This window comes from Anabrus simplex, chromosome 13 (genome assembly GCF_040414725.1).
Source record: "Anabrus simplex isolate iqAnaSimp1 chromosome 13, ASM4041472v1, whole genome shotgun sequence".
NCBI lineage: Eukaryota > Metazoa > Arthropoda > Insecta > Orthoptera > Tettigoniidae > Anabrus > Anabrus simplex.
In genome coordinates this window covers 10,480,629-10,494,726 of record NC_090277.1, presented here as the reverse complement: position 1 = coordinate 10,494,726, position 14,098 = coordinate 10,480,629, and the positions used below count along the sequence as shown (strand labels likewise).

The 14,098-nt window shown below is 37.7% G+C and overlaps 1 protein-coding gene across 1 annotated transcript in view; it reads right to left on the bottom strand.

Annotated features, from left to right (window-relative positions):
- Positions 1 to 352: 352 nt before the first annotated feature.
- The window catches only part of LOC137496900 (uncharacterized), a 36,564-nt gene continuing 22,818 nt past the window's right edge, over positions 353 to 14,098 (bottom strand). Inside the window, exon 4 of the mRNA XM_068230164.1 lies at positions 353 to 491. Coding sequence (XP_068086265.1) covers positions 353 to 491 — 139 coding nt within the window. The remainder of the gene's footprint in view (positions 492 to 14,098) is intronic.

Genomic DNA, 14,098 nt, shown 5'->3' with positions numbered 1-14,098 from the left:
TTTCATCAGAATTCACAAAACCAATAATATCAGGGTCAAGTTAGTTCAAACAGCTGATATTGTGCACATCACTTACACCATTTACTCACAACTTGAGTTGTAGCATCCTCACAGCCAGGAATGCAATTCAGTAACTGAACACTGTGTTCGATGTCTTCTTGTCGCACCTTCTCTTGATGTTCAACCTCATTCAACAATGTGTTCCAAGACTTTCTGATGTCACTGTTCCAACTCCTTCTCATGACTGAGCTATCCAGTATGCCATATCTTTCATGTTGTTTCATTTTAACTTTTCTAACATTTTCTCTATCAGGGATGAAAGGAGTTTCCAACGACATTTCCTGTTCAATGTTCAATGTTTCCAGCACTTGGTCCATTGGCGGCATAATGACGTCACATTAGGAGGGAGGAACATGACTTTAATGTCACCACTTCTAAGTTGCTCTTCATTTGGGTGTGATGGAGCATTGTCTGGTAGAAGAAGAGCTTTCCTACGGAGATTGTTTGAAGCTAGACATTTAAAGAAACAGTCTTTTAAGATGTCAGCAGACTTCCAGGCAGCTTTCTGATTTGTGTAATGGACTGGAAGAGCACCAATAAATATTTTTATATGTTCCAGGCTTCTTTTTTTTTTGCTAGGGGCTTTATGTCGCACCGACACAAATAGGTCTTACGGCGATGATGGGATAGGAAAGGCCTAGGAGTTGGAAGGAAGCGGCCGTGGCCTTAATTAAGGTACAGCCCCAGCGTTTGCCTGGTGTAAAAATGGGAAACCACGGAAAACCATTTTCAGGGCTGCCGATAGTGGGATTCAAACCTACTATCTCCCAGATGCAAGCTCACAGCCGCGCGCCTCTACACGCACGGCCAACTCGCCCAGTTCTAGGCTTCTTTGCTTTACCGATCATAAGCAACTTTGCTTTTTAACTTGTCAGTAATATTACTACAGGCAAGAACAGTAACTCTTTCCTTACTAAGCTTATAGCCAGGTACAGACGTCCTGGCTTGGGATGTGAGTGTTTTGATGGCAACATCTTGAAATTTAGCCCAGTCTCATCACAATTAAAAATCTGATAACTGGTTAATCCTTTAGCAAGAATTATTTCTTGAAATTCCCTTTTAAATTTCACAACCTCATCGGATTTAGCTGATGGTTCTTCTCCACAGATATTAAGCTGCCAAATGCTGTAACGTTTTTTCCAGCACTGGCAGTAAAATTAGGGTCCTCTTCATTAAACTCCTTCCAGAAATACACCACCATTTCTTGCAGAATGGGGCAAGATATTGGCAGGCCCTTTTCCCAGTTTTGAGTGAACCAAAGTAGTAGTGCTTCATTTACATTTTTGTACACACATTATTCATTGTTTTTCTAATTTTCAGTGCTCTGGTAGAGCACCACTTTTCAATTTCTTACCTCTTATGCTTCCAGTCTCCCACTGTAACATGCCTAACACCATAATCTGGAGCCACTTTTTGAAGAGGTCTTTAACCTACAAAACTTGTCTTCCACACAATCACTTTCTTCCATTTAGTCGCGATACTCACAGAGGATATGAAAACCAACCAATATTACACTGAACAATGACTGAAGACTCGCTGCACCTGTCCTTGAGACTGCCAGTGTTTGTCCCACAGTCGCACCCTGCAGACCGGGTGTCCCAGAATTGCCTCCACCTAAAGTTCAAATTAACTCTACCAGTGTCAGATAACACAGAATGTCGAATAAGTGAAGGTTGGTTGATCGAGACTACTATAGGTCCAAATACATAAAGCTCGTGGAAGGTCACAGACGGACGGACACCATGATCCAGATTCAAATCACGGAAGCAGAGAGAAATAGGAGTGAGAGAATGAAGGGGTATTGGGAAGAAAAAAGTGCCGAACAAGTAACTCGTGATCCACAGGGATCGTAACGAACAAAATCGAATAGAATATTTACCGAGAGGCAGATAGCAGTTCAGGAAGTTCTTCCACTGTTCTTCATGAATTACAATATGGATATTTAGAATTGGGCTGTATGAACATTGTGGTGTATGCATGAAACACACTGACGGTCTGGATGTACATTTCTCTGGCTCTTGTCAGATCATCCAAAAAGTGTAACATGTAAAATTCAATCCTTGTGAACAAACATATGTGCTCCGATGTATTGAAGTTGATTGTTCTAACACACACTCTGGACCGGAATATAGATTCTTATCAGCATGTATTTGTAATGTGTTCTGCATGAACACTCACATTCTTATTTGCAGCGGCCTTCTTTCACGTGTTACAAGCGAAAGACAAGCTATCTACATGAATGAGTAAAATTAGACCAACTTGACAAATCAATTACACAGTACCTAATTCTTTATGGGTTGCAATGTGTGCTTTCAAAATTTGGCTGTTCATAAACGTAAGTTCACAAATCGAACAAAAGAAAGGGTTATGCTTCTCGTGTGTAGTCTCATGTAAATTTAGGTCTGACAGCGTTATGAAAGCATTTCCACATATTGAACAAGAAAATCGCTTGCTGTGTGTGATATTGTGTTGTTTGAGAATTTTCATATTTTTCATAGTTTTTCCACAAATTGAACACGATACAGGGCAACTGTTAATATGTTTAATTCTGTGTTTCTCGAGAACTACAGGGCTTCTAAATGTTCTTCCACAAATTGTACAACAGCACCTACTTCCAGTATGTATATCCATGTGTCTCTTTAATGATGATGCATTTTTTAGAACCTTTCCACAAATCGAACAAGGGAAACATCGAGTATCAATATGAGTAATTGCGTGCAATTTTAGGTACGTCGGCGATTTAAACGCCTTTCCACAACTCGAACAAATGTGTGATCTTGTATCTGAATGGCTTAATCCATGAGTTTTAAGCTGAGAATTTTGAGCAAACGATTTATTACATACTTTACAATTGTACGGCTTCTCTCCGGTATGAGTTAACAAATGCGATTTGAAATTACTTTTATGTTTGAATAACTTGCTGCAATGAACACACTGATGCACCTTCCCTCTAAACAATTCTGCAGGTTTCTGGACACTGTAATAAATACAAACATTACAATTATTTAATAACAAAATGACACAATGCAGCAGGGATTCGCCAAGGAAATTCAGTATAGGTATCCTCATGCAATGATACATAGATAAAGTATTTATCCATGGCAAAATTAGGTCTCAAGGCACATGCTTATAACTAACCACATTACAATCACAGAATTATGAGACAGAAATCAACACACTGAGAGATTTTTTTAAAAGATTGGTAGTACTAATAGCAAACATAGAGACAGCAAGAATAACAATGAATTATACTTCTAGAATGTACATGACTATATAAATTAAGATAATTTAAAAATTGCAATAGTAGTGATAAAAAGAAAATTGTAAATATCAACCTATAAGTAGGAAATACATTTCTAATTTTTAAGAAATATGATCATTCATTCCACATTCACATATCACTTATCTAGAAATCAGGTGGAGGCACTCACAAACAATTTTTGCAAACTATTTCCTATGAGAAAACAAATCTCTTATGTTGGCAAGGTAGATATTTCACTTCATATTGGCAGTAACTACTAAGGAACAGTTGTAAACCCTGGAGTGACTGACAGATATGAGCTATTATTTGCAGAAGTGATGTAAATCAAAGATAGAAGTTTGTGAGTAATGAAGGAAGAGGTTACGTACTGTAAAGGTCAGAATAATAACTAGGATTGAATTTCATTTGTAGTTGATTATTCATTCATTTTTCTAACTAATAATATCAATTTTTACACAAAATGTAGGAAAATCTGTTGTATAATTTTGCCTTATATCCAATGATTTTAAAAATAATTCTTCACACAATGACTTGATGGATATTTACATGCTCTAAAATATCTTAGGTGTCATAAAAGAAAGCATGCACTTAATGAGTTTAGATGCCAGATTATTAAAAAAATTATATTATGATTCACAAAATGAATGAAGTACCGGTACAACAGGTATTGAGTTAACACAAAAAAGAGAAATTGAAGGAAAAAAATACCAAGTGCGCAAATGACTACTGCTCTTATTTGCTTTACAACCCACTAACTACATTTATGCACTTCAGAAACACGGAAGTGCAAGAATTTTGTCCTTCAGGAGTTATTTTACATACCAGTAAATCTACAGACACAAGGCTGATGAATCTGAGCACCTTCAAATACCACCACACTGAGCCAGGATCAAACCTGCCATATTGGGGTCAGAAGGCCAGCGCCTCTACTGCCTGAACCACTCAGCCTAGCAAAGTGGTTTTTCCAACTGGCTGATGCTCTAAGAGATATAATACTATTTTCAGGGATTCTCTGAGGCCACAGCTTCAGCCCAAATGTACAATCAAACTTTGTTCATTGCTATGTCATGGACTTGTAGACTGTAACAGTAGCAAACAGCAGGAAAAGGTCTTGACTTCTGGAGGTCAAGTAAAATGATGTGCTGCTCCACATTCTCTGCAGTTGATGCAAAATCATCCTTCTAGGCCTGTCCAGCTTTTCTTCCTGCCCTTAGATGAAGTTTGTGTTGGCCTTTAAATTTTTTCTATGGTTCAGCAGAAGTATGAGTGGTGAGCTCAAATTTATCATACTGGTGACATGAGTCTCTTGGGGTGAATAGAAGTGCAAGTTTTGATCACAGAAAATAATTCTGTATACTCTCTCAGTGACAGGGACTGACTGACTTACAATACGTTCCATGCATTTAGACTGGCGTCTAAGTACCTTTCTGAGGATCCACCTTTCTAATACATTACCCGTTAATTATTTTTTATTTTTTTTACTATTGGCTTTACATCACACAGACACAGATAGGTGTTATGGCATAGATGGGAGAGGAAAGGCCTAGGAGTTAGAAGAAAGCAGCCATGGCCTTAATTAAAGTAGAGCCCCAGCATTTGCCTGGTGTGAAAATGGGAAACAATGGAAAACCATCTTCAGGGCTGCTGACAGTGGGATTCGAACCTACTACCTCCTGGATTCAAGCTCACAGCCGTGCGTCCCGGGCCACATGGCCAACTCGCCCGGTCATGTTACTTATTGATTTACATGAATAATACTACATCATTACATATTTTGCCAACTTTTTAAGCATTTCAGCTGTTCTTCCTAATATCTAAGATCAAAATTGCTAGGATCCTCAAGCCTTGTTTACAATAAAATGCCTAAAATAGTTAGACTAACATAAATTGCCCTGTTTAAAAAGTTTTGCTCTTTTTGTAATGTTCATTATTTGGGATTAAAAATTCAGTTGTGGTTTCATGGAATGTTTTTGATGTGGTTAGTTGTCTACAGAAAATAGTGACAATCAAGTTAGTGAAGTTTTCATAGGTTGCATACACACTGGAAACAGGCTGAGCAATTTCATGCCAGCCCAATGACCTTATAAGTAACATTGGATTGAGTATATAATCAAATTTCTAAAAGTGTAACAGTCATGTCAAGGAAAGTTTAATAATGTATAGTATGTGTAAGCATGACATTTTAGATAGAGCAATTTATGTTGGCCAAACTATTTTAAGCATTTTATTGTAAACAAAGCATAGGATCCAGAAATTTTCATCTTAGACACAGTAGAACCTTGATAATTCGAAATCGGTTAATTCAAAATCTCGCCTAATTTGAAGCAGCTCTCATTCCTGGAGACATGAGGTTCGGTTTTGCATGTTATTTAAATCGTTTAATTTGAAATATGGATAATTCCTAATTCGAAGAACAATGTCGGTCCCGTTACCGAAATTCAGACTTTTAATTCGAAACTGCCTTTACATTAAAAAAAGAAATAGTATTTTACAGAGTAATTTAAATTTGAAATTTCTCCACGTCATGAAAGAACGTGTCTTCCGGAACGTGAAGGGGTAACTTTGCGCACTTTCACCTACTTCACCGTGTCTACAGTGTGCTTCATATCTGCTATGTTCAAGCGGAATCATAATTAATTTTTATTGGGCGTTTTTAGGGCACCACAATATCTTGTAGCAGGCAGTGTGCAGAGAGGTAGAATCCGCAAACATTGGTGATGCCGACAGTTGGCAAAAAAGTGTGGCTTATAGCCTATAATCAACTTGTATGCACCAAACAATATTGTCAGTGCCGATGAAACTGCATTGTTTGTTTTGTTTTCTAATTGCTGAGTCCAAACGGACTTATGATTTTAAAGGAGAGAATTAACAGCCGGGAAATGTACTATGTTGCTATGCAGTGCACACTGCACATGGAAGCCAGCGACTTTCTTCCCCTGTCATAGGAAAGTTCGAATAGCCACGATGTTTTAAGGGCGTTGGGCACTTTCCATGCCAGTACAAGGCACCTAAAAATGCAGACAGTACAGTAATCCAAAAGATAAAGCATTTGCACAGGGGAGCCGGCATACGTTTTCATCGATTTTTTAATCGTGTTTTTCTTCCTTTCGTTAAGTGAGGTTACGTTTGTCATTCTTTTTGAATAATGTTAATGCACCTTGTTGGATAAATTCCTGAAATAGTGTTTTCCAAGGGATTTGAAAAATTTAAACTGAGAATCAAGATGATTGCATGCATTAATGGGTCTTAGAAGTGCCATGGCAGGAAATCGTATAGTCACTGTACTGTTGTTGTAATGTGTACGGAAGTGAGAGACTTTCTCCCCTCATCATAGGAAAGTTTGATAAGACGCAATGTTTTAAGGACATCGGGTACATTCTGTGCAAGCACAAGGAATCTAAAATGCATACAGTACAGTAATTCAATGAATAAAGCACTTGCACAGGGGAGCCAGTATAGATTTCTCCTTGTCTTTGGATCATGTTTTCTTTCTTTTAATTTCATTGCGTGAGGTTACGTTTGCCGGTGAGTTATCCAAGTGCATTATTCGAATACTGTACATGCACCTCGTTGGATACATTTTTGAAATAGTTTTTTTCCATGGAATTTGAGAGCTTTAAACTGTGAATCAAGGTTAATAGCATGCAGTAACAGGTCTTAGAATATATTGTGACACCACAAGGGTTGGCATTTCCGAAGTAAGTGTTGGAGGTTAATTCGAAATCACGTAAATCTAAGTCTGATTTTTGCATCCCAATGACTTCAAATTAACAAGGTTTTACTGTATTAGGAGCAGCCACTGAAGATGTCTGAAAATTAAGCGAAACTTGTCCCACTAAAGACATAGTAATTATGTAACATTATTTATGTAAATCAATAAATAACATACAATGTTTTGGAAAGGTGGGCACTCAGAAACATTCTTTCAAAAAAGTATATGCTGTTCAATACGGACCTAACGATGAGATTTTTAACTTGTAACATAATCTTTGTTCATATCACCATCAATGTTGTTGCAGTCATTGTATGTTGAGGATAATGATCATTGTTTAATGGGGCCTACCATCTAGGTCATCGGCACTTATACTGTGTATTCGCCTTGATGGAACTCTTACTAAACTATACACAACAACCATTAGATACAGAAATGGACAGACTCACACCACTACTGCAAAATGTACTACAGCCATTTACCCTGCTTCTTTGTGACAATAATGACATCTAGCAGAAAATGAAGTATGACTTACACTATTATTGTAGATGACAGAAGGAAGGTACCACTTTCGATATGTGATGCTTACTCTACACCAATTCTACTGATAATGGCTTGTACTGTTACAGAGGAGAGAGTGTTAATTAAAGTTTGGAGAATGGTAATTCAGTACATTTGAATTTAGAACATCCTCCAAAAGTGACAGCATTTGGAGACTGGAATGCTTGTGCAAACAACGCCTAGACAACTACCAATAATAAGGTGAAATGTAAAAGAATCATATCACAGATTACATATAAATTTAATGCAGGTATTTAAACTCCTTCAAGAATTTTATTATTGTATAAATATATCTGCAAGTACAGTGTCACAGTAGTCCGTAAGATTAGGGATTATACCAGTTGTATTTTAAGATTTTTTTAAAAATATGATAGAGCAGAGTTTGAGAGGAAAAATTAATTTCTGAATTTCAGGATATGTATAATGACATTGTCAACCATGGAAAACCTGCTTGTGTGGAGCACTGTTATCAAGCACATATTCAACTGGTCTTCAAATTCCAATATAACTGGTCTGTTATAGGAAATTTAAAAATTCAGGACAAATAGTTCTATTTCCCCATGGAAATCAAAATCTATATCCTATCATGGCCTAACAGTCATCAATTTTTGTAAGAGATAGCAAGTCTCTCATGGTTTATTGGCACTGCCTGAGGCATAAGACCAATTTCATGTTTTTGCTCGTATTGAACTTGCTATTAGTATGTACAATTCTTGTATTTATTAACCACACCAATTCTGTACAAAAAATATTTATTGTCCTAAAGGGACATTACATACAAATATTAATTGATACATGTTTCGCTCACTGCGTCGTATGAAAGATGGCTGAACTCCAATTTCTTTACAATCATTTCATAAAAGGCTAGGAAAACAACAGATAGGGAATCAGCCACCTGGGCGACTGCCCTAAATGCAGATCTGTAGTGATTGATTGATTCCAATTAAAAATTCCATTTTCTCGATACAGCGAGCGAAACATGTACCAATTAACATTTGTATCGTAATGTCCCTTTAGGACAATAAACATTTTATGTATTGAATTGGTGTGGATAATAAATACAAGAATTGTAAATATTGCCTGAGGCTCCAAGTAGTTTGCAGAGTGGCCTCCACTACAGGCATCAGTCATGAGCCTGATGATATATACCACCCATGTAAAGGTCACGAGCTGACTGACAACTTTGTGTGCACGAGAAACAGCGGTTATGAGGATGTTATCAGATAGTGCAAGCCTGGAGGGGTGTAGTTTACACATTCATAACTACGCTACTCTGTACAATACATGGATAATTATATTCTTTCATATAACGATGTACATTATTAAATGTGTTCAACATGACATTTTTATAAAAGGTGTCGAACAATGTAATCACCATGTATCAGAAAAATAAATAATTACTTTAAAGTTTGCCATAAGCAGTGAAGAACAAACTAATAGGCATTTACTTTTTAAGGACTTAATATGCTCAACTCTCCTATGAACAATTATGAAGCAGAATAATGTTGAATACCATGCCACTACTACATCACTTCCATAGAAAAATGTCATTTTTTTGTTAACTAGAACAAAAGAAAACAGGCTATGATAAAAGTAGCATCTCTTCAAGCAAACATGCAAGTCCAAAAGTACACAAACACACACTAACAAATTACTGTATCAATCCTTATGCTGCAGCCTACGCAGCTGTATGTTTCAATCATAACATGTAGACCAAAACAGGTAAGCGGTGCCCACCACTGCTAGGTGTGCACAGCCCTGAGTCAGCAACGTGGGGAAGTACAAGCCGACTGAGGGGAGGAGGTTCGTGCCCCCATGCACAGGTATTTCTAGCACAGCACTGCGGTTACGGCAGGCAAGCTTTGACACCTGTGGTATATGATATAGAGGTTGATTCCCATAGGGAACCTGAAATATTTGTCTCAATTGAGTAAATTTATAATACCAATATAATTGGTCCATTATTGGACATTATAAATTTTCCAGCTAACTCATTCCTGGTTGCCAGCCTTTTGCCTCAGTGTGCTAAGTTAAGCTCATCAGCTGGTAAATAGCACACCCACCAAGACACATGGCTAGTGCATACCGTAGAGGCCACTGCGTAGGCTACTTGGAGCCACAGGCAGTGCCAATAAACTATGAGAGACTTTGTCTCATTTTCAACAATGGATGCCTGCCCGGCCATCAGATGAATGCTAGCAACCAGGAATGAGTTAGCCGGAAAATTTATAATGTCCAATAAGGGAGCAATTATATTGGTACCTGTGGTATATACAGTAGTTACCAACTAACGAGCCCAAATTGCCAAACCGGGTGAAATGGTGGCAACAAAAAATGAGTTAGCTGGAAAATATATTATTTACAAATGGACCAATTATACAGTAGAACCTCAATAATTTAAAATTGGTTCATTTAAAATGCTACCTAATTCAAAGAATCTCTCGTTCCCAGAAACTTCCTCCCATCATCATCATAGATGTTTGAGAAGTCATGATGCTTTATGGGAATCAGGCACTTTCCGTGTAAATACATGTCATGTAGCAAGATGGCTAAGCATCAGTATTCTTCCAAGACTGTCAGCGAGAAAGTGAAAATTATAATGTAGGTCAACAAAGAACAAAAAACAAAAACTGAAATAAAGACTTTGGAATTCCTGTGTCCATGCTTTCAATGTTTTTAAGAAATAGTGTGAGCATAGAAGCTCAAGAAATGCACGGTGTAAATACAGCAAAGCGAATGCGCATTTGAGGAGCTAAACACTCTGCTTTGGAAGTAAAATTGATCGAGTGGTTTCGGTATGTTCGGACAAACAATATCCCTGTTGATGGCGAGATTATTCAAGGGAAGGCGAATCAACTGGCGCTAGAGATGGGGCTTCAAACAGGTGGATTCAGCATTTTGAGAAGCAGAAGCAGTGAACACTACCAATGCAGAATGTTGGTGAGAAAGCGTGGTTGACATAATCAATTGGTATGCACCGAACAATACCTTCAATACCGATGAGAGTGCATTGCTTTTTAATGCCGAGCCCGAATGGTTTTATGATTTTAAAGGAGAGAAGTGCCATGGCAGGAAATCTTACAAGGATGGGGTCACAGTCATTCTGTGTTGCAATATGGACAGAAGCAAGAGACTTCCTCCCCTTATCATAGGCAAGTTCGAGAAGCCACAATGTTTTAAGGGCATCAGGCATTTTCCATGCAAATAAAAGTAATTTAAAATTCCTGGATGAGAGGCAAAATCTTTGAGGAGTGGCTGGTTTGCCTTGAGTGCAAAACGACATGCCAGGACAGAAAAATACTTCTGTTGTTGGATCAGTGCACTGCACACAAATATAATTTTATTTTGAAACTTGTGCGCCTTCTTTTTCTACAAGCTACTTGCGGCCCCAAGATCAAGGTATAATTTCATGTGTGAAACATGCCTACAGAAAGCGACTGGTATGTTACTTTCCCCATAAAGTTGCTAAAAATACTCTACCGGGAGATATATGCAAGTGGAACATGATTGACGCAATGCGGAGAGTGACAGTTGCCTGGGACGTTATTCCTTCATCGACAATCAACAACTCCTTTGTCAAGTGTGGTTTTGGTTCATGAAATGAAGTAGAAGAAGGAGAAGAAAAAGTCAACAATAAAGATGAAAGGGAGGAGTTACGGAAAAATTCCGATGTTGGTATGACTTTCCCTGAATACATTGCTATAGACCTTGCAGAGACTACTTCAGAAGAGTGGGATCGATCAATCAATCAATCAATCAATCAATCAATCAATCAATCAATCAATCAATCAATCAATCAATCAATTACTAATGATGTGCATTTAGAGCAGTCGCCCAGGTGGCAGATTCCCTATCTGTTGTTTTCCTAGCCTTTTCTTAAATGATTGCAAAGAAATTGGAAATTTATTGAACATCTCCCTTGGTAAGTTATTCCAATCCCTAAGTCCCCTTCCTATAAACGAATATTTGCCCCAATTTGTCCTCTTGAATTTCAACTTTATCTTCATATTGTGATCTTTCCTACTTTTAAAGTCGCCATCCAAACTTATTCGTCTACTGATGTCCTCCCACGCCATCTCTCCACTGCGCCATCTCGCCATCTCTGCCATGATGATCAGCAATGATCATGTGACACCAAAGAGAGATACAGCTACAGCTGATGTTGAACATGACGAAGATACAGAGCAGGCAGCAACTATTCCGTCAAAAATATTATGTACTTTCCACTCTAGCCATGTTGGATTCTGTGATAAGAGCAAGTGATAGTGACGACGCTACAATTAAGGCTATGTCCCATATAGAGCAGTTCGTAGCTAGTGATTATAAAAATAAGATGAAGCAACCTCTCATACATTCGTTCTTTAAAAGGCAATAAGTCTAATGTGTGACAAAAAAAACCCTACTGGACCATTAAACGCTTGCAAACTATTCAGGTACTGTACAACGTTATTTATTATTATTATTGATATTTGTGTTAATTATATGTCCGGGTTTTTAAAGTTGGTTTTGTTGGTGTCATGTTTTCCAATTGGCCAGTCTTGCTGGTTCCCCATGCATGTGCTTTATACTGCACTTAAATCAAGTAGATTATAACCAATTTGCTTAAATTGCATTGTGCACATACAGTGGATTACCATACTCTTTGGCTTTGAATTGTATTTTTGCACCCGCTTGTGAGGTTCCGTTTGACAGTGTATGGCGTTATCCAAGAGCATTACTTCAATAAATGCACCTTGTTGGATACATTTCAGAAATTTTTTTTTACCAACGCATTTGAAAGGTTAAACCATGAATCAAGGCGATTGCATGCTATAAAGAATCTTGGAATACTTTTTGATGCAGCAGGGGTTGGCATTTCTGAATATTGAGTTAGCAGCAGTTAATTCAAAATCATGCAATTCGAAGTCCAATTTTAGCGTCCCAACAACTTCGAATTAACAATGTTTTACTGTATTGGAATTAAGAATTCACTCATTCACGACAAATATTTAAAGTTACCTATGGGAATCAGAATCTATACCATACAGTCTTAAAAGTGGTACCTTTCCATCTCTCTGGAAAAACATAATGTTATTCCAGCACACAATAATCTTGATCCTAAATTACTTTTTGGTTACTAACCCATCTATTCTTCCTGTGCATTCAAAAGGTTTGGAATAACTTGTGTACAAAGAAGTATTGCAATATCGAAATAACATTCCTCTCTTTAACCATTTAAGAAGGCTTTAAGAAGGGGCACTGTACTCCAACTGCTCACCTTAAAGTGACAGAAGACCTCAGACATGCCATGAAACAATGACAAGTGACAGCCCTAAAACTGTTGGACTTTAGTGATGCTTCTGACACAAAAGACTTACAGTAATCAGTTAGAAAATGTATTCTTACTTGCTGGAGTATTTAATACTCAAGTTTTCAATATCTGATTTGAATGATACCCAGCAGTGGGTAACAACTCATGACAATAGTTAAGAACTGCAACCTAGGAAAGTAGGCACCCTCACAGGGTAGTGTTTTTGAACAACAAAATTTTTTCTGTACCTCAATGAGATGTCATCTACACTACAAATCATGTAGTTACCTCTTTTACGCAGATGACCTTCAAATATATAGCCAGTGCAAAATAAGTGAATAAACAAATACAGTGCAAAACATAAATGCTGACTTGAGATGAGTAAGCAAATATGCATGAACAAGCCGACTTCTCACTAACCCATAAATAATGCTATCATTGCTAATTAAAGATAAAAGTCATCCCTAAAAGTATGACAGTACAAAACCTTGTTATGACTATGGTTGAAATTGTATAGTGGTGCGTACCAAAAATGTGTGCCAGGAGATCTTTACTTCCCTTCATCCGTTGAAAAGAAACCAAGATATCTTAGCGCCAGACATGTAACAAAGACTATTCCAGATTTTAATCCTCCGTTTCTTCGACTAATGAACTGTGATCTTCATTGATGCAACTACCAAACAAACTATGAAACTGCAGGAAGCTTTGAACTATTTTCTCAGTTTCACTTTTTTAACTTTTACACAACTAATGAGGTGCTGAGCAGGATAGGAGAGGAGAGGAACTTCATGATGATGATACAGAAGAGGAAAACATCTTCGATTGGTCACATATTATGTAGAGACTGTCTACTACAGAGAACCATGGAGGGAAAAGTTGAAGGGAAAGAAGGAGAGGATGAAGAAAGTTTGGAATGCCAACAGATGTGAAGAGAGGAAGAAGTTACAAGCACAAGAGGGAAGATGCTCAGCACAGAGAGAAAAGGAGGACATCCAGTTGATAATTTAGCGGTCTATGGACAGATTTACTGAAAGAAGAAGAAGAAGAATTGCAGATAATACAGCGAACTTTAATTTGAGGGTCAGGGTTAAAGCACAAACAGCTGCACAGCTACTTGCCTTAGTATATCTCACTTTTTCCCTGTAACACAAGTGCTGGCTGGCACTATCCTTGCCTTTCCCCTTCGCAATTAATCTATGCATAAGACTCTCTT